At 38.0% G+C, this 27,639-nt stretch overlaps 1 protein-coding gene across 3 annotated transcripts; it reads left to right on the top strand.

Annotated features, from left to right (window-relative positions):
- The first annotated feature begins 9,044 nt into the window (after window positions 1-9,044).
- On the top strand, window positions 9,045-27,575 carry OVCH2 (ovochymase 2). Of its 3 annotated transcripts, XM_015863960.3 has the most exons (23): window positions 9,045-9,312; window positions 9,816-9,886; window positions 10,642-10,753; window positions 11,798-11,907; window positions 12,682-12,773; window positions 13,829-14,001; window positions 14,212-14,307; window positions 14,884-15,035; window positions 15,728-15,923; window positions 16,770-16,793; window positions 17,896-17,986; window positions 18,091-18,224; window positions 18,637-18,777; window positions 19,628-19,758; window positions 20,128-20,221; window positions 21,002-21,133; window positions 21,525-21,605; window positions 22,597-22,783; window positions 23,999-24,068; window positions 24,602-24,797; window positions 25,211-25,362; window positions 25,712-25,880; window positions 26,309-27,575. In XM_015863960.3, exons 3-23 carry the CDS (start codon window positions 10,663-10,665, stop codon window positions 26,329-26,331), a joined length of 2,535 nt encoding a protein of 844 aa, XP_015719446.2. In that variant the 5' UTR covers window positions 9,045-9,312; window positions 9,816-9,886; window positions 10,642-10,662; the 3' UTR covers window positions 26,332-27,575. The 3 variants fall into 3 exon arrangements, 2 of the variants coding, with proteins under 2 accessions (XP_015719446.2, XP_085406220.1); XR_014947052.1 differs by lacking the exon at window positions 9,045-9,312 and having other exon boundaries at window positions 9,505-9,886; window positions 25,215-25,362; XM_085550094.1 differs by lacking the exons at window positions 9,045-9,312; window positions 14,212-14,307 and having other exon boundaries at window positions 9,525-9,886.
- Window positions 27,576-27,639: the final 64 nt, after the last annotated feature.

The raw sequence follows: 27,639 nt of genomic DNA, 5'->3' as shown, positions 1-27,639 counted from the left end.
AAGGCAATTAAAGAGCTTAAGTATTTTTAGGCGATAACGCTTGTGTTCATATGGTCACAAGTGTGTAAAAATAATGTGTAACAGAAGAGTGGCATTGCAGAAGCTGTGAATTCACAGTTTTTTCTCTGATTAAGTTAATTCAGCCATTGTGCTATTTTGACCTTTGCAGTGGCCACTCATGCAAAGGGAATCCTGAGAGATTGAGGTTTTGGCTTTGTTTATTTAATTGTATCCCATAATAAAATTCTGTGTAGAAGACTTAAGGTATTCAAGGTGAGCATGTGAGGGATGAATGAAGGTGCTAGAGAAAACATCTCAAGTTTAAGGTAACTTAAGCTGGAACATTCTCAGTGTTACTGCACACTTGTGAGGTCTAGACAGTTGCTTCTTTGTGCATTTCAAGTTTGTTTGTTCTGAGGTAGTAAAGGGAAAAAGAAAGTGAAAGCATCGAAGCTGAAACAGCTCACAAGTAAAAGTCTGTGAAAGCACAGAAGAGCAGAATGTACTTGGAAGCTTTTCTTTGTATGCCCAGTGTTACACCCTGGTATGTTGGATATGCTTTGTGGCACCGCAATATTAAACTTTGATTTATCCTGGGTTTAAAAATGACTCACAACAAACACACTTAAGTAACCAGTAGTTCCTTGCATGATTTCTTTTTTCTTGCTTGTAACAGTTGAAATACTAAGAAGCTGCTTGAATTAACTCTTTGTGATCCTAATCCTGGAATCCTTCCTGCAAGGGGGAGATGAGGGGTTGAAACTGCAGAAATCCTTTTATTTACTTTACCACACATGGGGCAATTCAGGACTCCAAGGATTATATCAGGTGCATGGAGGAAATATGAAATTCTAGGAAGACAACCTGGAAAGTAAACAGCTGTTTTCATCTTCCTGGAGAAAAAGCATGTGAAAAATGTAGAATCTGTTAAAACCAAAGGAGTTCCTTGTTGGTACATGTAATCAAATGTTAATGGCAGTTCTTCCATAAGCTGTTTTTTTAGTTCACAATCCCTGGGATGTCTCCCATTTTCACTGTCACATGATTTCAGTGTTACAAAACCTTTTTAAAGTGTTACTCTGAGTGTGAGGTATTTACTGATATTTACTATACTGATACATTTACTATAAACCTGCAATCTGCGGGTTTATCTAACATATTCTGTTTTGCATCATCCATCCACCACCACTTGGTTGTTCTGTTTTTGAGAAAATAAAAGCTGTAGTTTCTTTGACCTCTGTTCAGGAGAAGGCAGAAAGTTCATAAATCATGAATTACTGATCCAACCCTATGCATATTGCATGAGGGTAAGGAACAACGCAACAACTGATGTACAGTAATTCAATATAACCTAGCACAGAGTGGCACAAAACTACAGTATTCTGCAGTATTTGTGAGCTGCAGTATTCTAGGGGCTTGACATAGCACTTTCCTACATGAAAAGGGTTGCATTGTGCACGAAGTTGTGAAAGAAACAGTGCTATTCAGAGTTTTTCAGCTATTTATCTGTAGGGAGTTAGTATTTGCTGTCTAGGGTGTTTTTGTTTTTTGTGGAATTGGACAGATCTTGCTTAATCAGCACAATGCTGATCACAAATATGTGGCAATCCCCCATGGCAATGCAGTTTAAGTTGAACATATGGAGGAAGAACTAAGACATTCGCAAATTCACTACATATTCAATCTCTTTTACATAAACTTAAGAATAAAACTTTCTTGTTTTAATTGAAACCTGTATCTGTATTGTTTGAATTCATTGTTTTGAGCTTCTAATAAACATACTAATGAGCCTCCTACTTCCACATGCCACTATACCAGAAACTCTGTGCTTTGAAGGAAGTGTTGACGTTAAACCTTAAATGGACTGTCTTTTAGTTGTTCTGAGTGGAAAAGGACTTAGCTGCTTAAATTAATGCTGATTGCGTAGAATAACATGCAACTGCTGATGTAAAACAAAACAAAATGACACTTTGTCGTTGTGATGTTTTCTGTAGATTTCCGTGATGTTCACTGAACTTCAGTTTTTTACTGTACTGCTTTGGAAAGTATTGCCCAGTGTTGTAGTTCAGTTTTCAACATTCTGAATCTTTATAACAGCACTCAAACTCCTTTAAATTCATTTTCTTAAGATCTTAAGGCTCTCCTGTGATCATTCTGTTGACGTGTTGCTTGGAGTTTCTCCTGTCATTGCGGATGTGATAGTAATCTTAAACTCTCAGATTCTGACATCTGCCAATTTTTTGCTGAGATGGTTTTTAAGTTATTCTCTCCAAAGCAGAGGTGAGAAGGAGCTGCAGTGCATTCATATCCCCACAGCATGCGTTTGTGGTAGATGGCCAAACTTTATAGTAGCTCTTATTTTGCTCTTTCAGACTGGACCCCAGAGTATTTGAAGGAAGCTATTTACTGACTGTTCAGCAGCCTTGGCATGCTCATATACCTCTGCTTGTGCTTCCAAAGCTCCTATCCAAAGGAGGACCTCTAGCTGTCTTGAAATAATTAGATATTCACATAGTGCATAAAAGACCATGATGTCTTAATTCTACCTTGTTTTAAAAGTAAAAGCAGAGGCCAGGACTTCATTCCAGAGGCCAGTACTTGCTGCTAGTTCTTTTTTGCCTCGTCATATCACAGTTATCCTGGCAAACTTGCGTTGTGTTTGCACGTTAAAAATACTCATTATCTTGTAAGGCAGATTTCTCACTTCCTTCATGTACTTAGAGCCATCTACCACGGCAGAGTCAAGCTATTCCTTTGGCTTTGGTACACATTTATACTTTCCCTATCTTTTTTAAAATTCCCCTGTGCTGCCTCCTGGTAGCGGAATGTACTTTGCACATTTCACTGAAGAGGAGGACTAGTCATTTCATTGCCAGTTGACAGTAACTAAGCAGCGAGTACCTCTGGCAGAAAATACTATATGTGGTTGTAGTGATAGAAGCAGCTAGGTAATTCTTGCCTTCTTAGAGTAGAAGGCTAGTTACAGAAGTGGGAAAACAGGTATATTAATCCTAAACTAGCTTCAGTTTAACATTTCCAGGAAACTCAGAATATGTTGTATCAGTGTACAGGGTAGATGTTGCATAGATTGAAGGGGGAGGGGAAAAGAGTTTGCAAATTACTGTCCCTTGCAGTTAGCATATAGAATAAGCTGGACCGAAAAAGGCATATTGAAATCAAAGAGCAAAAGCTCTGCTGATTGTGCACTGTTAAGGTTTCTTATGGTTAGATGATATTGCAAACATCTTCATTTTCCAGAAAGTCCTTTTTTTTTGCCATCACGAAAGTAGACTTGTTTTAAAAAGCAGTTTAAAACAGTTTCTTTTAAAGCCTGTTTAGGAGGTTTATGAGCTGGATTTTTGGTCTCTGATCAATGAGAGTATACAAGCGAATCTTTATCTACAGATATCTTTGTTCTACATTTGCTTTAACAGGCAACGTAACAATCAACTACCTCTAACAAAAATGGTGTTGCTCTGCCATCTTCTGGCAGAGCTGAAAACAGCATATCTCTGATACTGAAACTAACAAATGAAAACCTCACCACTAATAAAAACGAAAAAAGGGGGGGGAGGGGGGGGAGTGCTCTACACAGACTTCAGCCTGGAAATCACCCCTGACATTTTCAAATTTACCTTCTTACAGTTCTGGCTCAAAATGAGGAGTTTTCTGGCTTGTGCTGCTTTCATGGCTCTCACATCTCTACTAAATGGACTTAGTCTAAGTAGGAGCTGAAGGCTGTCAGCCTGTTCTATAGTTCTTCCTATACTGATCAAATTTTATACTGAGTCTAAAATAAAAATAACCATCTGTGTAATGATGGTGACCAAGGAGGAACAAGAGCAAATAAACCACGGTTATGAGTAACTTTCTGCAAAGGGGGAAGCTGTTGACTGAACAAGAGAAAATACGATGATCAGGGCTCCCTTATGCTGTTTTAAGCTACTTTGACTATCAATTCTTTTCTGACCTCCTGCCATTTGGACTTGGTTCCATCCCTGTGTTTTTATGGCAATGATACCCAGAGTTTTGAATGACCAGTGCTGGACTTAACCAGGAGTCTGTCCTGCTGAAGTGATATGAAGTACAGATACTGCAGTAGCAGCATGTTCTTACTAATGCACTATATGTTTATCTAATATATTTCTTAGAAAATACACAATAATTCATCATAGTCAAGCAGCAATTAGATGAAGCATCAATATGTTTTGAGCCTATATCTTACTGTTGTCCTAAGTTAAATGTTTCTCCCATATGCTAAAATCAAATGTTAAAATCTGCATTCACTTCACTGTCTAAAAGTCAAGTAAATGTCTTTATTTTGGACTGTGTTTCTGTCATGCATCAACCTAATAGAGATGTAGGGTTTATTTGGTGTATTTATGTAGCTAATTCTCCCTTTATACCTTGCTCCATTATGGCATTTTGAGCCTCAGTAGAAGAAAAAATATAACATGAGCTTGCAAGCAAAAGTTCATGTAGGGTAAGAGCAGCTAAAGCTGGTGAGGGAGAAAGCTGGGATAGTTGTCTTGTCGATTTGCTTCTTACCACTGGCAGAGAAGAGGTTAGATGTTTTCTTTTGGCAAATGAAGAGCTATTTCACCTGTTAATTATCAGTGTGTGCATTCTTTATAGGATCAGGTCTATCATAAAAATTAGGCAATCATAAAACAATGCTGTTCTCAGGCTCTTATGTTCTAAAATTGTTGGTGTTACATGATAAAATGCTAAAGCCATCATAGAAATGCTTAGTCAGAAAAAAATGTTTGGACCTTGTAAATATGTGTGTCCAGTATCAGGCCCAAACATGAGAGAAGCAGTGAACAAAGTGAGAGTTGATCCATGCATAGCTAAGTATTCCTACAAGGTGTTGATTATACATGCAAATGAGTGATTCCTATCAAGAGAATGCAAGGGAACAAATTATAAATCTCAAGTCACATATGTATACGTATCAACAGATTTAAATGGCTTAATTAATTATACTGGAAAGCATTCTAAGTCATTGCTTGCTCTGAAAGAATAGATTGTATATTTAGAAAAAAGAAAAAGTCTGTCACCTAATATACAAAGCCTGTATGGATATTTTTTTCTGCTAAATAATGCTAAATGGCGCTAGCATCATTTCAGCTGTCCTCCTCAAAGCATTGTATGGTATAAAAGTGCTCATTAACAGATGTACTTGTCTTGCAGTAGGAGCTGTGCGAAGGCTCAACTTTATGCATGCAGTCACAACAGTGGATTGTGGTAAGACTGAGGGGAGGATGGATGGAATTTATTGTTGTATGTGTGCAAAACAGTGCAGACCAGCTAAGGCAGCTGGTGGGAACGGAGGGCCTGTTTCTCTAACATCGACTGTATTTCTCATATTGTTGACATGCCTGCTGAGGGGGGAGAACAACAACCGTCTGCCCTTTGTCTTGATAATGACTAACTAGTACAAAGCCTTGTGAGCTCACGTTTATTGCGTTTCAGTCTTTATTTTCCTGGAAGTGATGAGGGTGAGAAGGGGCTAAATATAGATCTTGGAGATCTGCAGAGCAAAACCAGTAATAGCTGGTATGTTAGCTCAGTGTAAGGCCCTACAATTGTGTGAAATGAATGCCTTAGTATTCCTGTGTTTGTTTTATTTATGGTTATATTGAGGATCTCCTGCTGTGCTTGGACTGTTTCATTAGCAACAAAACATTCCTGAGGGGATGCCGTAGGTTTGGGAGCCAAGCAACCAGGATACTCTGACCCTCGCTGACTTGCTTTGAGATATTGCAACTTCTGCATCCGCACGCAGTAAACTAAGCTCAGTCTTGTTCCATTTCTCTTCCTTTATCCTTTCCCAGTTAATCAATTTTGCTGTTGGTGTAATGCTGGATCCTATCCAAAGAAAGCTTAGGCCTCTATCTTAACACGTTGTGCCTTTTTTTAGCCCACACTACTACTACATTTGTTGACATCGCTCATTTACTTTGGAAGATAAAATCACTATCAGTAAGAAGACTTAGCTTCTAAGCAAAAATGTATTTCATGGTATTATCAGCTGCAGGTACAAATAACTGGGCCTACGTCTATGATACTCATGTACTGCTGAGTTTTAAGAGCAGGAAAAGCCGAGCTATTGTGAAAAGTAGGAAAATGCTAGCAGGTATGTTTCCTTTGGGTCTTGGCTTCCAATTGCTTTTGTCTAATATTGCAACTATTCTGCTTTGCTTTGCCTAATGAAGTAGAGCTTAATGCTCTCTTACAAAGCTGCACTCTGTCTTTGTGTGGGAAATGCTTATATGCAGCAACCAAATGACCTGGGGAAAGAAGACTTGGGGAATTTCTGTGGGCTTTTATTCTGCTGAGCACTGCTTTGAAGGTACTTGATATTGTACAGTTTGTTTTATGCCCTGACAGATCAGCTTAAGAATTTAGGAGGGTGTAGTAAACGTAAAGTAAAAACAGTATTTAAAGCAAACGTTTACTCCCTCTGAGTTCTTGTTTTAGTTAATTAGAAGCAATAAAGCTTAACTAAATGTCTCTCTGTAAGGCAAGAACATGGTCTCTTTCAATCGCACTGAAAGCTCTAATGGGCACACAGTGGTAGCGTGGGAGGATTTGCTTAAAGCACTGAGAGAATCTGATATATCAGATTGAGTAATATTTGGGAGGGTAAGGAGTGGGTGTAAGTAGCGCAGGGGTGGTAGTAACTATCCTCTTTGAGCTATGGAGATATAGGGTGACTACCTTTATTCTTATCCTGCTAAACAATTGTTATGATTCTGTGCTCTTTCAAGGATCTTCACACCTTAAGAACAAGTGCTTTGTAATTCCCAGGGTGTGGTAGTTAATATTGCTGTCTGTTTAGCTGAGGAGTAATTGCTATCCAGAACCAGATAAGAAGTCATAACAAAACCCAGTTTCCTGGTTGGTTTGTGTATTTTAAATTGTAAGCAGAAAGAGCAATGGAAAAAAATGGGCTGATGTGTCTAGTGCTTTCATTCATTCTTCGTTGCGTTGGTGCAAGCTTTTCATTTTTGAATAACAGCTTTGACCAAGAAAACAGACCAGCTATAAAAGGAAATATAAGTACATGAATAAATATTAATATTTAGCTCTCCACACAGCTTGACCAGAACTGGGACTAGCACAAATGCAAGAGCAGCAGCAAATGCTTTCATTGGAGACTGGTGCAGCTACTTTTGGTAGCAACCTACACTTGTTTTAGTGTAAAGCAGCCATGGACCTACCAGGAGTATGGAAGACATCTTAAATTTGGATCACTTTTGAAGTATTTGCTTTGCTTTTTCAGCAGTTACTGCTTGTCATTGTTATAGCAGCAATCAATTATTAGCACTGTTTTTATTAATAAATTGGCATCCACTAAATTCAGAATAATCTTAGATGAAACTTTTGTCTCTGGCCATTTTTGAAGTATTAATTTCCTTAATTTTCAGCCAAAATTTGGCTTCCCAAACACGTCCTAACAACTGAAAAACCATGGGTACGAATCTTTCTGGAAAATTATTCAATAGCATTGTGAGCATTTTGGAGCAAGATTTTAGTTTGCTGTTGCTTTTAACAATGTTTGCCAAGCCTTGCTGTAATCGTAAACCATAAAAAAATAGCCTGGCTAGAAGCTCCATGATTGATGTGGGAATGTTGAGATGAGGTTGTTGTTTGTATTAAGTAAGAGGTCAAATTAATTTATCAAATGAGTTTTGCTAGTCGAAAAGTACACGAATCCCAACCACAGAAACTGAAAGTGTAATGAGACAGAATGGCGTGGTACTCCTGAGATTAGACTGTACTTGTAGAGAGGGAAATATGTTTGTCAGTGCCTGAATTATTTAATGGTTTAATTCTGGGAATAGAGGATTTCAAGGAGGGAATGTCTTCAGCTTTCCCATACATTGGTCTGTGAAATAAGATGAAGACTTAGTTTGAAACAAGCAAATGTAATCACTCTCAATGTGTGTGTGCTTATGTGTGATTTGTTGGTTTGTAATTATAGTAAAATTGATCTTTTTTTTTTTTTTTTTTTAATTATTCTTTTCAGGGTCTTTTGTATGCATGTTAAATGCCTGTTGTTTTACAGAAATGCCAGGCAGTAATGGGATTATGAGAGTTAAGTTGGATTTTCTTGTTACATCAGAATGAGATGTAATTTGTATCAGGTAATTGGACTACAGTAGATCTAAACTGGTGTAAAATAAATTTGTTTGAGAATGGAAATTAATATAAAACTATCAAAACTTAAATACATTTAATCACTATTAAAACTAAATTACAACTAAATCTACTTTTGTTGGATTTCTACTTCCCAGGAACTACTGGATTCTTAAATGAATTTTATGAAAGCATTTGAGAAGCATAATATTTCATCAATTATGTTTTTTCAAGATACAAAATTATTAATTTTTTAATTAAGCAGGTTTTCTAGTTTTCTAGCAGTGGCCTTGTAGCAAGTTTGTAAGATCAGTGAACTTTAGAAGCACATTATTCAGTCTGGTCATGTCAGTGTTCCAATAACCTTAACTGAAAGGGCAAAGGGATCCTTAAGTTGTTCAGTTACGAGGGCTCCTCTGAAAGTAATGCTTCCTATTTTACTGTGTTGGCCCATGATATCAGAGGCGGAATGCTGGTGGTATGGCAGTAGAGGTTGAACTTTTGCACTAGTATTGTGTTACATGTTGCTGTGTGACAGATGGTAGCAGAGGGACAATGACAAAATGGCATCTGACATGGAAGTGTGGATGAAGCAAAGGTGTAGAACTGAATTCCTCTGTGCAGAAAAAAAATGTCCCCTATTGGCATTTATCAACACTTACTCAGTGTTTGTAGAGAAAAATAGTGTTTTGTAGATAAATTTGCTCTACCAAATAGTGTTATTGTTGCTGCATTGTAATTCCCATAGCAATAAATAGGGGAAATTATTTCTGGAAAAAATCTGTGTGCAAAGATACGAGATGCTAACAGAATGAGGCCAGCTCTACGCTGGGATTCGGAGCTGGTGGGTGGATGGGGATTGTCGTAAGATTTGACCTTTGCCTTTGTTTCAGGAGTGATGCTGGCAGTGATGCTTGCCAAAGCTGTGACTTTTAGGAGCAACAGAAGCAAGCTAGTGAGGGAAATAGGTAACTCAGTGTTGCCTCTTTGCATACTGTATGAAGATATCTTCAGAGGGAGAAAGATTAAAAGGAATAAAATGAGAAGAACAATGAATAGTTAAACAAGAAACCCTGTATTCCTGTTTTGTCATCCCAGGCAAGAGACAGGTTGTACAGAACATGCCATTCTGTGCTGCTTCTTCCTGATCTCATGGGCTGCTGCACAGTAAGTGTTGCCTCTCTGCCATAAATTTGAAATGAGATGATTGCTTCTGCGTTTGACAGTGGACCAGATGTTTGCATTTCTTACCAATAATCTGACAGGTGTTGTTTGCACAGCTTCTTCGCTGAGATTTTATCTTCTTTTATTTCACATTGTCCTGTTGGATGGCATCATTCCAAGGGGTGTCACTGTGGTGGGTAATCAGAGATCTATGCAGTATACAGAACTGATATTGTGGATTTGAGTCTTTTGTTTTGTCCCTGCAAAACACAAAGGAATTAATGAAGGAAAGCAGCTTTCAGAGTTTATGTGATGACCGCTGATCTTGTCTGTCTGAAATGATGTTGGTGATGCAGGTTTCAGAAGTTGCAGAATTAAATGTCTCTGCAGGAACAGTAGGAAAATTTCAGTCTTAAGAAGTTCTGCACGTTTATAACAGAAGTCACAGCAACGTTTTCTATGGCAGGGTTTGTATTCAGTTGCTTCTTATGAATTTGCATTTTCAGGGTAAAAGTTGGTTTCTGTTATCCTGCTCTAAAACCGATGAGACAAAACTTCTAAGTGGCGAATTCACAAGGTAATTTACCTTATGGTTTGTTTTTTTGAAATCTCTTGATGTAGCTGCTAGTTTGTTCTTCATTTAGGATTCAGCCTTCTAGGAGACTTGCATTTAATTTGTTTATTAGAATGCAACTTAGCCATTCAAGTGACTTGGAACTGCTGCCGCTGACTGTAGGAACACTGAAATACTTTTTAAAAGCTGAGCCCAGTCCTCCTTAATTGCTTTTTAAAAAGGAGAGAGAAACACCGCTTCCCTGAAGAAAAAAGAGCCATGCTGTGATGCAGAGAGCTATCTTTTGTCTCATACAGCACTGAGCATGCTCTCAAGAAAATTACAATCTCTTGTTGATCTAAATATAAAGTATTCAGGAAATATAAATTATTGTCTTCAGGAGCTGTAGAAATTGTTGGGGCAAACATCAACTGATACTTTGTTCAAGTGTGTTCTGCATCTGTGTTTTGATCAGCCTGGTTAAGAGTTGCTAGCAGAGCATGCGGTGTCTGCTTCTGGTTCTGTCAACTTTGCTTGAAATAAAACCAAACAAAAACTAGTTTGGGGGCTGGGGTGGGGTGAATTTCAGATGGTATTTTACAGCAAAGACTTCTGTAATGAGTGAAGTCTTATTAAAGAATCATGCTCCGTTACATTTGAAAAACTTACTCTTTAAGTGCTTTATGGCTGGATTAATGAGTAACTTCAATTAGTTGATGCTCTCCCGTGGTGCAATAATTGGGCTTCCTTTTTGCTATAAAAACTCTCCTTGTTTTCAGACTGTCACTTAGCACCCCAAGATGTGCATTACTTCCAGTACGCTGCTGTTACTCCTGATAGGGGTTGTTTGTATTATGGAGCTCCGTGCTGTACCATACATTCTTCAGAAAGGTAGGATCAAAATTTCATATCTAGCTCTAACTACTTTCTGCATGCTAAAGGTGTTGTTCATAGGCAGTGACAGCAGTGACTGCTGAAATAAAGAAGCTGCACTAGTTTCACCCACTGGGATTTTGATTCTGAGTGCTGGTAGATGAGGTACAAGGTAGCGTTAGAATAACTTGTTGGGTTTTAATTGGTTTTGTTCCGTTCCAAGTTTGTGACATAGTGTTAGCTTTTAATGAGTAATTTTCAAGCAATTTCTGACTGATTTCTTGATTCAGAATCAGTAAAGTAAGTATTAATTGTAAAGAACTAAATTAAGTACTCTTAAATTTGCAACAGATTAATGAAGGTCCTAACTTAGCAAGTTACCTGTGGGCTCCAAACAAAATGTGAGTCTTCTCTTACTTTGTCTTAGATCTCAAGATCCAGAATATACTTATTTTTGGCACAGTTATTGGTTGCAATTGTTTCCTTTCCTTTGTGAAGAACTACTGATCTATTGCAAACTAGCAAAGAAAGGGTTGACTGTTTTTATACTTCCATTTTAGATTTGCAGCTTGATTTCCTAAGTTCTGCAAAGCTGTCAAAACATATGTGGTATCTAAAGCATTCTAATAAGCTGCTCGTTTCAGCAGTCCAACATGTAGCTTTCTGTCCAGCAGTATTCTCTTGCTTCATTTCAGTGCCATACAGACAAAACTGATGCAGCTTACATAGAAATTTCTGATCCAACCCATGATGATTTTATTTTTTTCTCCATTTTTATGTCCAGGATCAAATTTCTGGGGGTAGAAGCTAAATCTCTTTACAAAAATGTTGATTGAGGGTCCTTTTTCTTTCCTCATTTTGTATTTGCATATGGCAGTGCAGTGACTATCCCAGTGTAAATTTAGTCTGGGCAGCTCATTGTAAAGTGTTCTTCTTGCCCTGGTAGAGGCACTGCTTCTGACCTATGTTTCAGGCTGTGCCTTCCAATATATTTTACTCAAAAGTGGGAAAAATTAAATCTAGATTAAATCATTCCTTCTTCTTCCTGTTTTTACCCCTCAGATCCAAAGTGCGGGCAGAAAGTTCATGAGACAAAACCATGGAGTTACTTTAACCTTTTCACCCGGATTGTTGGGGGGAACCAGGTGAAACAAGGCTCACATCCATGGCAGGTTTGCTCAAGCAAATATGGTTTTATCATCAGAACAAAGTCTGTCTTTCTTTGTTTTTACATAGATGAGAAAAGAAGAAAACCATTATGCTTCGTACTTATTTGCACTTAGAATGCACCTTTAAGCTCTGCTCAAGTTTTTATGAAACTTGGGGAGGAGACAGAGAAGGTATAAATCTGTTATGCTCTATGATAAACCTTTGCTTAATGTTTGTTATTTTATCATTAGTTCTGAAAAGAGTGTGTTTAGATTAGTCTGTGTAAAGAGGCACAGGTGAAACTGCTCAGAAACTGAAGAACAACTCAGCACCCCAACCACTGTCTAGGATCACAGCCTTGCAGTTTGGAAGAAGGGATGCCCTGGGGTGCTTGGTGTTTTAAGCTTTATAGTGAACTGGACAAAGACTGTGGTATAGATGTCAAAGACTCTCTCATGCTTTGGTTTGCCCAGTGACCTTCAAAGGAAAAATTCTCTACTTACGAGTAACCTTCACACAATCTTGAATAATTCAGTGAATTGGTATTTATTATATGTAAGTTGCTTTTATCCAGGCATGAAGTCTCAACCAAGGGGAACAGCAAAGTTTAGGATCATTTATGCTCAAGGAACATAAGAATGCCATGAAAATCTGTTGACTGAAATACTGCACGAACCTTAGCTATGTGAATCTTTAAAGAACACCAGCATACATAACTCTGTCCTTTTTCCCTCAGGTGCAGTCAGGGCAGATACAAAGATATTGTGTGTGTAACATGTCGTCTTTATGTGAAACAGGTTTCCTTGAAACGAAGAGAAAAGCATTTCTGTGGAGGCACCATTGTTTCTGCTCAGTGGGTGGTCACGGCAGCTCACTGTGTCTCAGACAGGTATGGATGTGATCTTTCAGGACCAGCTGCAGGTGCAGAAAAACATTGATTGTAAAAGCATGTGTAACGTAGCATCTTTTTCTAGAGATTACTCACAGATGCTGCTCTTTCATTTGTAACCGGTACTTCCCGTGCTTTATCAGAAAGGGGAAAAAGACAAAACATTTGAACATTCAAAAAATAAGAATAGATAGCATTTCAAGCCAGATAGAGGCTGATTTTGAAATTGTAGGTAGAAATATAGTATCACTATAGCCAAGTTATAATTGTCAGGTGATTACAGTATTCTTTTTAGAGGTAGCAGCTGGCAGCATATATACAATTAAGTGGTCAATTGACATAAAACTGATCTCTTGCATGCTGATAATTCAGCCTATGCTCCAAAAAATAAAGCAGGCAAGGTTTTGGTTGTGCCTTCACAGAGATTATAATGATCATGTAGCTAATACTTTGTACTAATGAATCATATGGAATTATAATTTCGATCTGTATTGGACATGCTTTGTGATCTCATCTTGGTTAAACTAGCCAAAAACCGAAGTTTGTATTACCTACAGAAAAACAGGCAGTAACTGAATTAGCGTAAAGCCTCCTGGTAGAAAGTAAGTCATCAGGCTGATGAATAAATTTGAAGCAGAATAGCAAATTTGTCATGGTGGCTTGTTGGTTTTGTTTTGTTTTTGTTTGCTTCCTTGCTTCATGTCAGCTCTTGTGAGGCCCCATCTGCAGTACTGTGTCCAGGCCTGGGGCCCCCAGCACAGAAAGGACATGGAGCTCTTGGAGTGGGTCCAGAGGCCATTAAGATGATCAGAGGACTGGAGCAAACAACTGTATACACAATAATAGGAGCTCATTCTTTAGCAGACCACTTACATACAGATAGGAGTGTAGCAAGGGCTGATTCAACTCTTGTTGACTGTACATATTATACTGTAAAATCTGAAGATGAAAGGTGTTATATATCATTACTGAAAATCTTCTGTTTACAAATGACTACATTTTCCCTTTCATTCTGAAGATTCTGTAGTTGAATTTTTATTTTGCAATTCTTACAGGAGCCTACTCAGGTATTTGAGTGTCACTGCAGGAGAGTACGACTTAAGAATCAGGGAGAATGGAGAGCAGACACTCCCTGTTAAATATATCCTTAAACATCCAAACTTTGACCCCCGAAGGCCGATGAACTATGACATAGCCCTTCTTAAGTTGGATGGAACCTTCAACTTCAGTAAGACCGTAGTTATTTATGGCTAAAATAGAGAAGCAGCAGCACAGATAAATTATCAAACATTAGATGAATTTTTTAGATGCCATAAAAATAATTTCTTTTTACTTTTAAAGAAGTGAGAGATAAAACACAGGATTTTCGTTACTTTTGTTTGTTTGTTTTATGATGATGCTCTTTGAAATAGCTATCAAGAAACTTTGTGTATGGCAGGCTCATCAGTTTTGCCAGCATGTCTTCCCAATCCGGGTGAAAAATTTGAAGCAGGATATATCTGCACTGCTTGTGGCTGGGGCCGTCTAAGAGAGAGTAAGTTACTGGAACCGTTGTTTGACATTCTGGTTCCACAGTGTTTTTGTCAGTCCTTCATTCCTGTGTTCTTTCTATTCTTAAAATGGGCAATGAACTGACTAGCAAACCCATATCTGCATAGAAAGCAAATGCCTTCAGATCAGTGAATGTTTTCTTATCAGATTTTCTTACTCAATTTTAGATACTTTTTTGAGAATTCTATCTGTTCCAATATGCAGTGGTTATTTCTGAAGCTAAGAACTTGACTGCATAAGTTGCAGGCAGACTGGAAGTTACTGTCAACTGAGAATAAGATTGCAGTCTAAAAATGGAATCTCTGATAGCTTCATCTATCTGAGAATGATTTCAAAACGATCACCAAAATATATGGACCTGTAAATTATGTAGGAGATTCTTTGAAATTTATTCAAGTAAAATTGCTTATATATACAAAACTGTATGTTTATCAAAACGTGTTCATAGCCATAGGAAGACATGGAGCAAGTTTTCAGCGTGTTTTTCTTTGTGTAGCAGCAGTGTCATTGAAAGTACACCACTCAGTATTTCATTTTGAACAGCTTTGTTTTGTTTCAGATGGACTGCTTCCTCCGGTTTTATATGAAGTCAATCTACCAATTCTAAATAGTATGGAATGTTCAAGAGCATTGTCAACTTTAAAGAAGCCCATCCAAGGTGACACTGTACTGTGTGCTGGGTTTCCAGATGGAGGAAAAGATGCCTGTCAGGTCAGTTGAATGCAGGGCCTTTGCACTTGAAGTGTTTCTCAGAAGCTCAAGTTTCAAAGTGCTCAAGTGAATAAATATACTGTAATTTTTGTATTCTATTTTAATGTGTGAATTCTTTAAAAAAGTCTGTATGGGAGAATGCATTTAATTCCACAAATCTTTATGAATTATTCTGTGAATTGCATGACAAGTTCCTGATAGCAACTTCACAATGTATCCCAGTGCTGTGATGTTTAGGGCTTTTTAACTTGAAAGCATTTGATAAACACTTATTAACAAATGTTCCTAGCGTGGTATGGAGGAAGTTAGAAAATATTGCCTTGGAGAACAAGAAAATAAATGGTGGTTCCTTTTCTTGGGAAAATGGTGAAGTGGCAAAACAAACAAACAGCCTCCTTCTCCTTTTTGTCATGCTGAAACACAGCACCTAAGTGAATGAATTCATCTCTCCTGTCACTGCAATCCTGACTAAAAAACAATTAAAGAGAAAGTCTTTTTTTTTTCTTTTAATGTTGGTTTTTTTTCTTTTTTCTTTTCTTTTTTTTTTTTTCTTTTTTCTCTTTCTTCCAAATGACTGCTCCCCATGAAGCAGGTTTGTCACTATACTACAAAAGACAATTCAACAAACACTTCAAAGCCTGCTCAGTGGTACATGCGCACTTATGTGACCTGTGAGTTTTGGGTTCTTACAGGGAGACTCTGGGGGTCCTCTCTTGTGCCGACGTAAGCACGGTGCCTGGATTCTTGCTGGTGTGATTTCCTGGGGGATGGGATGTGCTCGTGGCTGGAGGGGTAATGCGATGAAGAAACATGATGAAAGAGGGTCTCCTGGATTATTCACAGACCTCAGTGCAGTGCTTTCCTGGATTCAAGAAAATATGAGTGCTGGTATTAAGTCTTTACGAAAAGTTCTCTCTCACCTCTTTCACTTTTCTATCTCATAATCATATTTCATTTAATTTTATCTTTATCAAGATATAGTACTAATATTTCTCTCACTAGAAACTTGCTTCAACTGATGATTAGAAAAAAAAATAAAAAAATAAGGGACCTTTGTAATGTCCAAGAAAAATCAATAGGGTTTAGCTTCTGAAAGGTATGTTTTCAGTTAAAGAAAAATAAGAGAGAAGCGCGATGTCCTTTCTATATGAATTTACAGTAATGGATCACTGAGTTTTCAGGAGAAAAAAAAATTAACCAAAATTATTATAGTAACTAAAGATTATTGGCTCCAATGAACAGCAAAAGCAATTTGGTAAATGTAGCAGGCCTGCAGTTCTCAGCTGCATTATGCTGGGTTTCACTGCCTGCTTTTTTACACCGTTGCACTGGTGTGAAGAATCTTGACTGTTACTGCAGTCAGGCTTAGCATCTCGGTGTCCCTGGTAATAAGGTGGTAGCTGGATTCTGCTACCCTGTCTTGAGATGTGTAGCATTTATTCAGTGGGTATGTACAGAAAGAATGCTGTTCAGACTGAGAGGTCTATCAATGCATTATTAATTCTAGATGTATCTTCTCTAGAGTTGGTTATTCTGAAGTCAGCTTTGCCTGAACATGTAGTTTTGATTCCAATCATAGTTTATTGTAGGCACTATGTCCTCAGGAATTCAAACCTGCATCAGTGCTAGCTGTATAAACCCTACTATTTCACACTGTTAAAAATAAAGCCTACATTGTGAATATGTAACTGTAATAACACTTTCTTTTTTCACTCCCTATCCCTCCTTTATTAGACCTGAAAATGAAGAGTTCCACACGTGAGTAGTACTTTTTCAGCATGCTGTATCTGCTTTAGAGTCTAACCAGCTTTCTCAAATAATCTCAGATGTGATCTGTGAAGAAAAAGACATATTTATAGAATGACTTGTTAACACACTTTAAAATGCATGCTTTAAATACGCAGGGTTCTTTTCTACTCAGTAAACAATTTTCTTATGTAAGATAGTTCATATGCACAGGTGACTTCAAAAAGGAATTTCCCTTAAGACAGATGTGTATAAGGCGTTAATTTATTTAAATGCAAACAGAATTAATGGAAAAAAATGTAGAACAGAACCTCAAGCATTGCATGGAATCTAATTAATGATGTTGGTTCTGTGTGTGAAAGTACAGATTCTACACAGAAAATATCAAGGTAAATTGATCATAGTTTCTGCTCATCTGTGATGAATCTGTCTACTTATTATTCACTTACTGTTGTCTGTTTCTGTGAATGGAATGTAAAAACAAAGAAGCCCAATTGTTTTCATCCTATTCCTGGATATCATTTATTTTACAGTTGAGGTTATATTTGGACTCTGTATGTATGTGTACTTTGTTTTTGATAAACATGTTGCTGGCTTACCTTGGCAACAGAAGGAAAGGCAAAAAGAAGGCATTTTTACACATACTTGTAGTTTCTAGCAGTAGTTATCTGGAGAAAAACACTTCTGCTTCTTCCAGCCCTATGTTGTACTGTTGCAAAAGTATCCTGCTGCAAAACAGCTAAGAATTTTATTGCAAATGGGCAGCAATAAATGCTTATGTCCTGAGGTATGCCTTTTTCTTCTCTGAAAAATCCTGATACCAAAATCATCATTTGACAAATACTTTCTTTAAGGTGAAAAGCAAGTACCGCTGTTTTTACACTAAAATTTGATAGGGTGCTGGCAGAGCTTGCTTTTTTTAACTCCTAATTATGTGCTTTAAAATGGACCTGCTGCAATTTCAAGTAGAAGAGAGGGAAGACATCATTCTGCCATCAGAAACAATATACAGATGAGCCGTCTTAAGTCTCACAATATCCTGTAGATGTTTGTTGTAACAGAGGATTGTTTATGTGTCAAAACTGATTCTTCTTGTTCTAACTCTACAACGCAGCATTTTGTAGTGTTCAGAATGGCAAACTCCCAGGCAGTGAAGGAGAACTAAATTTTCCTGGAAGATCAGAACAGTTCTATCAGAACCATCAGTGAGTACACGAAACACAGACGTCCCCACAATCTCCTTCTGGTACCTGTGTTGTTGTTGTTTTATTTTGCAGTTTTGTGAATGAGAACAAATTTATCATTACAGATTGTGTGTATGGACTCTGTTTGTACCAGAAGGGAATTCTATATTGCTTCATTTTTCCCACTTCGATATAGAGCCAGAAACGTTTTGTGACTATGATTCTTTATCAGTCTATTCAAAAGACAACAGACTTGTTGGTGAGTTGCTGTCCTTTTGTTTTGTAAAATAATGTCTGTGTGTATCCTTTCAGTCTAACAGCAATTGAACACAGAGAGAACATGTCAGTTGATGATGTTTTACTCATGTTTTCACGATAGAATTCACTGTGACGTGGTCTAAGCTGGAAGATGAGAGATTGGAAGGGGGAAAAGAATGGAAAAATGCCTGTTGCGGGGTAACCATGTCAGCAAATGAACTGCTGATGTCAAGGATTTTAAATGCGCATCTTTTATCTGAGCTACCAGATTAATAGATAATAGGGAGGAATAGACAGACAATTTCTTTTTCAGCTATAAATTTTTATAAGCAAGTGCTAAAAACTGTACAGCAGAGTTTTCTCAAATGACCGAAGGCTTTAAACAGTGATTAGCCTCTGAAATGTTGTTTCAGGGAAATTCTGCGGAGGAGATCTTCCATTACCTGTTTTGATTGGGTCCAACAGTATAAGGCTGAAATTTGTTTCTGACAGCAAGGATTATGGAACTGGTTTTTCTATGACTTACAAAGCTCTTACACCAGGTATTCTTCCTGGTAAGTCAACTCAGAAAAAGCTTCTGTGTTTTTGCCTAAGTGGACAGCATAATGAACAAGGTAAGTGTGCTTTGGCTGGTGTGTAGCACTGTGGAAGAACTGAGATGCCAGGAAGAGAGAAGACAGATACTGTTTAGAAAAAAAAAAAAACCTCCTGTTACTTTGCCTCTATCCTAAATCCTCTAGAAGGATTTAATTTCCTTTTCTACTTATAGAAAGATTTAAAAATTAATAAAATCAATCACACAAGCCAAATTTCCAGTGAAGGCAACTTTCAATTTGCTGTGCAGAGTAGTTTATCATCACTAGGGGGCAGTTCCAAGAACCATCTCATGAGTCTGGGCAATACTTAGGAAAACAGACACCTTTTGTTTCTGCAGCTTTTTCAACCAGTTTCATTCCTTTGTGATCTGTAAGGACAGGGAGGAGTCCTCTCTGGGGGGAGGGGAAGAGGGGGAGAGGGAGGGGGGTGAATTTGCCACTGCATTGCATGAAAGTTTTATCTACTGATTGTGTTCTCTATCTCCACTTTCATTTCCAAACAAAATTGGCAAATGTTCTCCTGACATGCCTTTGTCCTGGGCTTCTATCGCTCCCACACAAGCATCTCACTCTGCAGTACGCTGCTTGTATCATAGGGACATGCTGTTGTCATGACTGAATGTCTCTTCTACCCAGGAACAGATGAACAAATTTTGTTGTGATTCTCTTGCAGAAGGATTTGGCTTGCTGCTTTTTTCCTATTTCTGCAAAAGCATCACAAGAGTTTTTCTGGATTTCTTTTTTTCCTTTTGTGCGTGTGAATGGTTTTAACAGGTGCTTCTTTTTTTGTTTTACTCTGGATTTCTAGATTCTGGCTGTGAGTCCTTAGCTGTCCTTTTTGAAGAAGGAGTGTTGCAAAGTATGCACTATCCAGAGCACTACAGCAATCTGGCAGACTGTCAATGGATTATTTGTGCACCAGAGGATCATGTAATCAAGGTATAGTGTGTGCCTTTGTGTTCGTGGAATGAAAGTGGACATCGTTTAGTTGGCAAGAAAATGTGCAACTAAAGACGAGCAAGATCTAGCAACGTAAGCTTGAATAATGCTGTTGGACAGTTGAGAGAAATCCCTTTTTGTCCTAAAAGGCAGATAGGTTTTGAATTTTCCTTTGGGTTATAGTAAAATAGGATTTCCTGGTTTAAATTTTATCATGATGCTTTCTTCTAGCAAATTTAATGTGATGTGAGATCAGACTAAGAGAATCCTTGAGAAAATTAAAGAACTTGTTTAGAGCTTTGAATTTTGATTTGTGAATTCAACAAGGTTCACTTTTTTCTTTTTCTTTCTTTCTTTGTTTTTTTAAAGCTTACATACCAGTCTTTTGAAGTAGAAGAGAGTGAAGATTGCACTTATGATGCTGTTACTGTGTATGAAGATGTGGGAAAAGAGGAGGAAATTGGTTTGGCTTTTAATTTTGGCATAATTTGGGAGCCTATTACTTCTATGACTTTCAGTAACCTTATTTTATGGTGTAAACTGAAATTTACCTCCATAGTCTTAGGTTTTGCTGTAGGTACTACTTTCAGTACCTTGGAAGTACTTGCTTGTGTTGGTTCTGTTCCTCTTATGGAGACAAAAAGTCATCTAACAACAGTTGTGCATATTTAAATTCTATATGGAATGCAGTCTGAATTCATGTCTATTAAAATAAATAAATTAAAAACAGAGGTGAACAGAAAGCACCCGAGAGTTCTCCCTTTCGGTATCCAGTTTTTCACTCAAGCCGAGTGTTCACACAATACTTAATGCCTAGCTGGAGATTCCTTTGGTTTACATCAAAAGAAGGAAAGACCTGTCCCAGTCAAATCTGATACTGATACTGAGGTTAGCACTGGCAGATGGTAGCGTTTCAGTGCTGACAAGGAAACCCAAGTTTCCAATTTTATCTACATGCAATGGCAACCTATGGTTATGAGTGCTGCCGTAATATCTTGTGAAATAATGCCAAGAGTCTCCTTGTTCTAATGAGATAATTACTGAACAAACTGACAGAAATAGTAGAACACTTATTCAGCCTATGTTGGCTTATCTGATCCTCTCTTGTGTATAGTTTTGGGTTTGTTTTACCCTCTCGTGTAACAACTGGAATGCACAGAATGCATACTATGCACTGTTAAAAAAGGTAAATATGAAAAACTACATTTTAATCTGCTGTGAACCTTTGCTTTCTCATTTTTAGCTAAATCATGTGGATTTGTCCTACCAGCACCTGTTCTAAGCTCCTCTTCTATGATGCTGGTTGTCTTTCACTCTGATGAAACGGAGACCTTTGAAGGATTCAGAGCTACAATCACTTTTGTTCATGTTACAGGTAAAATAATTCTGTAGCTTGGGAGACTGCCTCACTAGGGCAGCAGTGAATAGTGATATTCAGAATGATTCTGCTCTATGAGATTCTCACCTAATGGACTGCTTCAGTGAAAAAATCTTCATTGTGAACCTTTTGAGGGATCAAACAGAAGACCTGTTGAGTGGGTAAAGAAAAACAATGGAACTCCCCAAGGTTTATGTTTTGTATAAATGTGTTTTGGTACATTTTAAATGATTCTTTACTACCATGTGAAGATGTAATAACATAGATCCCTTGGGTACAAATCTATTTCTTCCACAGAAATGATTATAAAGGAAATAAAAATGATTTTGTAATTAAAATATATTATTCAGGACAGCCTGCTAACACATTTGCTGTTTTCATTTGCTAGATTTAGATACTTTGGATTCTGCTAATGAAGAAGTATTTGAAAACACGAATATGACTGAAGAAGAAATACAGGTTACGACAGGTTAGTCAACCTGAATTCTTATGTCTTCATGGGAATGTGGAGTACCTCTAGGACTACAACTTAAATGTTGTTTTCTCCAAATGTTTCGGGGCTGCTGTCTGCATTGTCCCAAGGTTTTTTTTTGTTTTGTTTTGTTTTGGTTTTGTTTGTTTGTTTGTTTAAGATTCTTTTGACAGGACAAGGGGAATGGTTTTAAACTGAGATAGGGGAGGTTTAGGTTAGATATTAGGAGGAAGTTTTTCACACAGAGGGTGTTGATGCACTGGAGCAGGTTACCCAAGGAGGCTGTGGATGCCCCATCCCTGCAGGCATTCAAGGCCAGGCTGGATGTGGCTCTGGGCAGCCTGGTCTGCTGGTTGGTGACCCTGCACACAGCAGGGGGTTGAACCTGGATGATCATTGTGGTCCTTTTCAACACAGGCCATTCTGTGATTCATTTTCATGCTAAGGGAAAAAAAAAAAAAAAAAAAAAAAAAAAAAAAAAAAAAAAAAGATGACTAATAACATTTCTATGTTTTAGCTTTCAAATGACAGAACCTATTTTTTCTTGTTACCTTCAGCATGTTAAGTTATTTAGAGCAAAACAATGATGTTATTTCAGCCCATAAGTCAATTTACATACTGCTTTGTGGAAGATGACTGCAAAGAGTGCAGGGTAGTTGGAATTCATAACCATCGTTATAAAACTTTTTTTTTTTTCTTGCCTCTAATAGTTTATTAAAAATGGAATGTGTTTGTATTCATTGTAGATCTGAGACTAAAACTTCTGAAGTGCCATAGGTTGCTTTCACCTCATTGACACTCACTCAAAAAGCACCTCCTTGTACTGTTTATGAAGATATGGAGAGAATCTAAAAGATGTAGAAAAAAGCATTGCGGGGGGAGAGGGGGAAACCTGGAAATTGTGGGGTGGCTCTTAAATGAGCTGTTCCTTGCCTTACCCATCTTAACCTCTAAAAAGTTCTTGAGACATTAATCCTTTCTTTTTCAGATGATGTTTGTGGAATGCCGTCAAATCAGCCGAGGTTCATCTTCAGTAGGATAATTGGAGGTGAAGAGGCTGTACCACACTCATGGCCTTGGCAGGTCAGCATACAAATTTCAGATCAACATATCTGTGGAGGAGCAGTTATTGCCAAAGAATGGGTTGTCACAGCTGCTCACTGCTTTAATTCTAAGTAAGTACACTTGGTTGATTCTTCTGGGAATGTTTGGGAATGATGGGATCAGTTTACAGAATATATGTTAGGATGCTTCTTGGATAACTTCTATGTGGGTCATTTTACAGATCATTATTTCCTCTAGATTTTAGGAGGACATGGAGGCTTTTGTGCCTGGAGTTGATGCTATTTCCTTATTAGGAAGCTATTGGTCTGTTATTTCAGATCACATAGATGTTTTCCTGTCTTTATGGACAGAAGCCAAGAAGGTACTCTGTGTGACATTTAGATTCTTGAAAATATTTTCTAAAATGCAAATTGATCATTCTGCTTGTAGGCTGAACTCACTGTTTTCCAGTTTCAAATGAATCATAAATACGTTAATTTAAAGTTCATATACCTTGGGTCTTAAGTCATTTTTAAATCCTCCCAAGACTGATGATAATTCGGTATTCTGATTCAATTTTCTAAATAAGTTGCAGTTACTGAAAATGAGGATAAAATTTCCAAAGCCCCCAGTGCCAAATATGCTCAGATCTGTATATTTTTGTTGGACCTTGAAGTGGTAAAGCTGGCTTGAAATTTAGACTTTGGCTTTTAAGTTTCTAAATATCAGTTTGCAAAGTTTTATATCAGGAGCATTATTGTACTGTGTTGAAAGTGTGGCTTTAAGAGCCATAGTATGGAGGATTTCTCTATTGCATGTTGCAATCACACCAGAATTTGTCTATGTGGCTTAATGTGATTTCATCAGGGAGTTATGACAGGCTTTCAATGTGTGAGACAGTTTGGTTAAGAAAAGAGAGGATGAAATATTCCTGTTGCATTTGTTCATATCATTTGATGACATGATTAATTGGGCTTTATGTGTTACCCATTTTTTCCTTTATGATAGAAACCAGCACCATCCCTGGAATGGTGAAGACCATGATGTGGAGGCCTTGAGTTCAGCGACAGGCAGCCTTAGCCTTTATAAACCTGATCTTTCTTTTAGTTCACTGTTTGAGGGATGCCATGGCCTCATCATGAGAATGCCTCATGCTCCCCTGAAGTCAGGGAGGTTTCTGTAGATTTTCATGGGAGTGGGGTCTTCAGGCAGTGTTGGCCCAGGAATATGCAGGGCTTTCAAATTTGTTTTGGATGGGGGAGATTATGAGTCTTGTGTTCAAGGAATGTTGTTGTAACAGCCTGAGAATGTATTAAACCATTCCCCCCCCCCCCTTTTTTTTTGAGGGAACTATACAGAGACTTATGGATGGTGGTCACAGGAATTCATGATCTTACAGAGCAAGAATACAAACAGGTACTTTAAATTCAGCTTAATAATAAAATATAAATAAATCATGCAAAATTATTTTTAATGTAAATGCACTTCTCAGATTGCTTATGATGCAGCAATCTTCCAGCATCAATGCTGGTCTTAATCTGCACTTGCACAACAGTTTTTATGTGACTGCCAGAGAACTTGTATTAACACAGACCTGTGTGTTCATCAGTAACGAAATCTAAACCTTGGCTTGAGTGAAGAGTGTATTGTCTCTATTGCAAAGATAGAAATAATAAGGGCACACTTTCCCAGTTTACTCAGACCGGACTAATGCTTTTCCACAACCACCCTCTTCCTATGCTTGCTGAATGGAGTTTCTTGCACGTTCCCCAATTCATATCTGAGAGCCATAATCTCGACATGTTAACGTAAGGAAGTTGGTAACTTCAACAGCTGCTTTTAGGTGTTTCTTTCTTCTCAAGCACTTTGCAAATATCCTGAAAACTTATAAAACCAAAGGCTTAAATTCCCAAGTCATTGAGCAAATGTCAATGTCCTTGCTCTCCTAGAAAAGATCAGTGAAGCAGTATATTATACATCCAAGCTTTAACAAGACCACTATGGACTCTGACATTGCTTTACTGCAACTGGCTGAGCCCTTAGAATTCAACCACTATGTGCATCCCGTGTGCCTCCCTGCAAAGGAAGAAGTGGTTCAGCCCTCCAACGTATGCATTATCACAGGATGGGGAGCACAGGAAGAAGGTATGTAGTCTTTGCCATTTTGAGGGTTGAGCAGGCTGTGGTTGTATTTAATGGTTTATTCTGTGTTGCAACATGAATTCTATCTATCCTTTTGATTCCTGGAGAACTGATATGTTAAAAAGCTTTCACTTACGTGAGCTCAGATAATCTTGCATGGAAATGAGTAGAAAGAAAGCAATCAGTTTAGATTTAGACCATATGAAAAAGAGAAGAGTCAAGCTGTTTTCTGGAAGCCTTAAAATAAGCAGACTGTATAAAATCTAGAGATGCATAGAGGAGCACAGTCCTGCTGTGCTAGAAGAAAAAAGCAGGGGACTAGGAGATATTTATTATTCTTTGTGATAACAGGTGAGGCAGGCATTGTATCATTAATTATCGCCTCTGCCAGTTTCTAAGATGTCTTTTATTTCAAGATAGAGAAAAGAGTAAAAAGTTGCATCAGCTGGAAGTTCCCATCTTGATGCTTGAAGCATGTCAGACCTATTACATAAATCTTCCCAGTAGAGTGACTCAGAGGATGATCTGTGCTGGGTTCCCTCTGGAAGAAGGCAAGGATTCGTGCACAGTAAGTGGCTTTCTGATGCCTGGGGTACAGCCAGATGGGTTCTGCAAAGGAGGAGTATTGAAAGCTCACTATGAGCTGTTTTCTTGCAAACAGGCTGTAGGTCAGGCACATCCAGCCTGCAGCTGTCCTCCAGCAAGAAACAAACACCGCTGTTCTATTAACTGCCTCAGCTGCAAGCAGGACAGGAGAGTGCAGCACAGTACCAAATCACGTTATGGCAAATAGCTTTATGCATTTTGACACACTGGCTAAACACGTGGGCAGCTTAGACCTATTGTTGCCAGACTTGTCTTTTAAAAACATAAAGAGTGCTTTTAGATGATAATCACGTTCCTTTGCCCTTGTGCAGGGTGATTCTGGCGGCCCATTAGTTTGTCCTTCAGAAGATGGCTCAGGATTTTACACCCTTCATGGCATCACTAGCTGGGGCTTGGGCTGTGGAAGAAAGAGCTACCCAGGACTATACACAAATGTTGGTGTTTTTGTGGACTGGATCAAGCAGAGCATTAACAGTAGCGGTATGTATAGAAACAAACAAGTGAATCTTTTGGCCATTGCTAAATACTTAGAGGCTATCATTATTTAATTTGAGGATACCATTTTTATACTTGTTGTCTCTAGCACTCCCTGAAATTTAAGTTGTGTAAAGTATGTCTGGTGAATGCTCAGAAGCAGATGAATCTAAATCAGTCGTCACTTCTGAAAACTTTACTGTATTATGTATTGTTATTCATGTTTCTCCTTCTGACGAATGGAGCTTTTCTATGAAACTCATTCTATGATTTTCATTACTGCTGCTTTGCTGCCAGGTTTCTTAAGGCTAGCAAAGGTGAGGAGGTATGAAATGACACATGACAACAGCGAGTCCACCTTGATAAGTGGGAGCCTCTGATGATCTTTGCAAATTTTATCCTGGCTTTTTTTGTTTGCTTTTTTCTTTTTGTAGATCTGCCCATTTTCATGGTGTAACTGTCAGAAGAGCAGTTCTGATGGACTACACTGTAGAACACTTCCAAATGTCACTAAAAGCAAAATGTGGTGAGAGCGTATCAGTTTGTGACTGCTGAAGAGATCATAGAGTAGCTGATCCTTACCTTGATTAATTTACTGCTTGTTTTCCTGAATTGAGACTTCAACCTTAACCTGTGTGTCCTTGGGATATACAGAAGTTACTTGGAGGTTTCTGACATGGTCAATCTGTACTAGACAGAAGGATAGGTTACCACATGCCATATGTTAAGCATGAATTCAAATGCAGCACTGGAGAAAAAGAAAATCAATGCAAAATAAGCATGTATGTTAAACAACTGAAGTCAGTTATTTTTCCATAAGGTCAATGAGAGTGTTAGCTCTGGCTCTGAGGGGGACTAAGTGATGGCAGTACATCTTTAAGGATCCAGAGAGCACTGTCTAGTAGATTAGTCATGTAAATCAATCAAATTGCTTGGAAAAAACTACCTTAATATGCACAAATAATGGTCCTTGCAAGCCTGATTTGCGTATATATTATTAGAATGATTTGACTACATTATTAGCCTGTTTGTGTAACAATTTTTCTACATGCAATTGCACCAAAAGAATTTTGATACTTGCAAAGCTGCCACCAAATGCAGAGTAGACATAACTGTGTTCAACACTGCTTGGGCTTTTGAGATGTAAGGAAGGCCTAGTGGGAGAGCCTGCATGACTTGCATGAGAACCTTCTAGTCTGCCTACCGTACCCAGTGGAATCACCCACGGATGTGAAGCCCCATGTATTAGTTTGTGTGCAAGCACAAGACTGTACAAGATTTCACCGTCTTGTTAGATTAGAATTCTAGTGAAAGGCATTTCCTGGGCCTTGAATGACTTGTTATGAATGTAGGGAATGTACACAGTAAGGGCTGTGCTTGGTGCAAATACTCATCGCAACGATCCACAGTTTTTTAGTAACCTGGGGCACAGTGAGGATGCTTCTCATGCTTGATCTAAGATTTCCCTTGTATCAACCGTGGTCCCGCTTTTAGTGTTTTAAATATGTTATGTCCAATATGTTATTTTAGGTCTATTAGTCTTGGTTAGCAATGGAATTATTGACAGAAGTCCAAAGGAAGCCTCAATGATCTGCTAAATGTTTATAGTGTGATGTTGCTCTGCTCTGTTCCAAACTTCTGTACTGAAGCAAAGTTGCTGTTTTGATTAAAAAGTAACATCGTTTTTTCTGGATAAGAAAACTTCCTTTTCTAACAACTTGCTTGTTATTCAAACAGAGGTGTTCAAAAAAACCAGGTGGTTTAG

The sequence above is a fragment of the Coturnix japonica genome, chromosome 5, assembly GCF_054131305.1.
Source record: "Coturnix japonica strain WE chromosome 5, WE-NBRP24, whole genome shotgun sequence".
Lineage (NCBI taxonomy): Eukaryota > Metazoa > Chordata > Aves > Galliformes > Phasianidae > Coturnix > Coturnix japonica.
The sequence above is the reverse complement of the archived record's forward strand: the minus strand, read 5'-3'. Positions and strand labels throughout refer to the sequence as shown.

What these genes read in the sequence shown, in the direction of transcription:
- OVCH2 (XM_015863960.3), top strand. Translation starts at nt 10,663, where the DNA reads ATGTGCATTACTTCCAGTACGCTGCTGTTACTCCTGATAGGGGTTGTT. An exon ending in AAAAGACAACAGACTTGTTG is followed by an intron (nt 18,225 to 18,636) that starts GTGAGTTGCTGT and finishes ATGTTGTTTCAG; the next exon opens with GGAAATTCTGCGGAGGAGAT. An exon ending in TACACCAGGTATTCTTCCTG is followed by an intron (nt 18,778 to 19,627) that starts GTAAGTCAACTC and finishes CTGGATTTCTAG; the next exon opens with ATTCTGGCTGTGAGTCCTTA.